Here is a 2,032-nt window from a genome sequence, read left to right as displayed (position 1 = left end):
ATTTCTCAAGTTTTTTCAATATAAAATATCATAATAAATTTTTTATAAATAGACTTTGATAAATAAAAATTAAATATTTTAAATGTTTTATCATGTTATTAAATTTTATAAGTATTGACTTGTAATTTAATTATCTTATCCTTCATTTACAACTATGTCAAATTGCTTCAAGCAAGTCCGGGCATTAGCACAGGTCTTGGTCAAGAAATTCAAGTAGGCATCTAGGGGATTTCATGACACCTATCATTTTAACAGTTTATGTCAGTCCCTCGTATTCTATCCTGCAGGAAACACTGTGGAAGCCGATCATTTTAAATGGACTCTATAAATAGCCTCCATAGGTGTTCAATCTCCTCATAGAAAAGCCTTTTAGACTCTAACAATCCTCATCAACATACACCCTTCGCACGCCTTATAAAGTCTCTCAACAACCACTTCAAACTCTTTCAATCCTTCGTGAAAATGGATGTGGTGAATGTAATGATTCAAGGAAAGCCAGTCGTGATTTTCAGGAAGAGTTCTTGTTGCATGAGCCACTCCGTCGAGTCACTTATACGTGGATTTGGAGCAAACCTAACTGTTTATGAGCTCGACAGAATAACAAATGGACATCAAATTGAAAGGGCACTAGTGCAGCTGGGGTTTCGACAGAGCTTACCCGCTGTGTTCATAGGCCAGCAGCTGGTTGGCAATGAAAGGCAGGTGATGAGCCTCCACGTCCAGAACCAGCTAGTACCATTGCTTATACAAGCAGGTGCTATATGGATGTGGAATAAGTAGTTTCTTACTGACATATATAGGGCACGGATCAATATCATGCTGCTGAACATTTTGATAAGCTACTATTTTTTTTTTGTTTTCAGTTTTCCCGAAGTAAGCGAAACGTGATAAGAGGCACGGCTCAGGACCTCTTTCTGATTTTAAATTTTCATTACAACATCCATGCATCTATTCTGTGTCTAACAAGGATGCACTACTTTTGTTACTTTCCTCGGGCTCAAAATAAAGCATTTGGGTGCACATACGGGTGTGTGAGATAAAGAGCATGAGCATTTTGTTTGAGGATAACAAGGGCGGGGAATTAGACTTGTGAAGGTGAACATTTCCCAACCTTTTTTTTCAATAAATGAGAAATTTCATTAGTAAAGCTGTTCATGGTTGTCATTGCCAAGGTGACACAAGTTAGAGTACATAGCATTTGTGATCGCCACCTAAAGAAGCTTAGTGCCATACAATCTGTGCTGGACTTTGCACAGTTTTCCTGACAATCATTCATTCTGTGGCACAACCTGAATCGTGGAGTTAATTTGTTGTAGCTTACATTTCATATGGAATGAATGTCAGAAACACGCTCCTGATTAAAATTGCTGGAAATTTCGTCTATTGCTGATGTTGTTTAACCTATTGTAATTTAGTCACCCAGCAGCAGCTTCCATTTCACAAAATTGCAGCAGAATCCGCCATGCTTTTTAGTTCGATAGCCATTTAAAAAACATGTGCTCACGAAATATGATCTTGATTTCTCTGCTTTTGGTATTTAATTCGGTAGCTAGACAATAAAACCATGTCTTGAAAAATGCATTAGCCCTCAAAGTAGCCTTTAAATTTCTACGATGTCAGCAACCGTCTCGCGTTTTTCTTTTCGTCATATTCCATCTGGATGATCCTAGATGACTCACAAATTAAGCTGCTTGATGAATTCCAATAAGTTATACTTATCTTCTCTGTCATTTTTCTGTCTACTGCATGCCGCAGTACATGGAGAAAAGAAACGAAACGAAGGGGTTCAACAAAATTTGTGCCATACATCAAGAAAATTTAATGTTCCATGCCATAAAAAAGGGATTCATTTTAATGAAATGAAAGCTCTAGCTCCAATTTAATCTACAATTGTTAAGGTTTCGATAACTGTAGACTTATTAATTATGATAATTACAAGCTTATGTCATTATATATACATAGCATGCATCGCCTATATGTTATACTAACCATGAATACTGGTAACTCAACTGAAGCAAAATGTTTACAAGTG

At 36.8% G+C, this 2,032-nt stretch overlaps 1 protein-coding gene across 1 annotated transcript; it reads left to right on the top strand.

The window, feature by feature from the left end:
* Positions 1–372: 372 nt before the first annotated feature.
* On the top strand, positions 373–987 carry LOC105117703 (monothiol glutaredoxin-S6-like). Its single transcript, XM_011015452.1, has one exon. The coding sequence runs from the start codon at positions 463–465 to the stop codon at positions 778–780; it is 318 nt and encodes a 105-aa protein (XP_011013754.1). The 5' UTR covers positions 373–462; the 3' UTR covers positions 781–987.
* The last annotated feature ends 1,045 nt before the right edge of the window (positions 988–2,032 follow it).

Source organism: Populus euphratica, unplaced genomic scaffold (genome assembly GCF_000495115.2).
Source record: "Populus euphratica unplaced genomic scaffold, PopEup_1.0 scaffold1472.1, whole genome shotgun sequence".
Taxonomy (NCBI): Eukaryota; Viridiplantae; Streptophyta; class Magnoliopsida; order Malpighiales; family Salicaceae; genus Populus; species Populus euphratica.
Note: the sequence above shows the minus strand (reverse complement) of the source record. Positions and strands in the feature narration are given on the sequence as shown.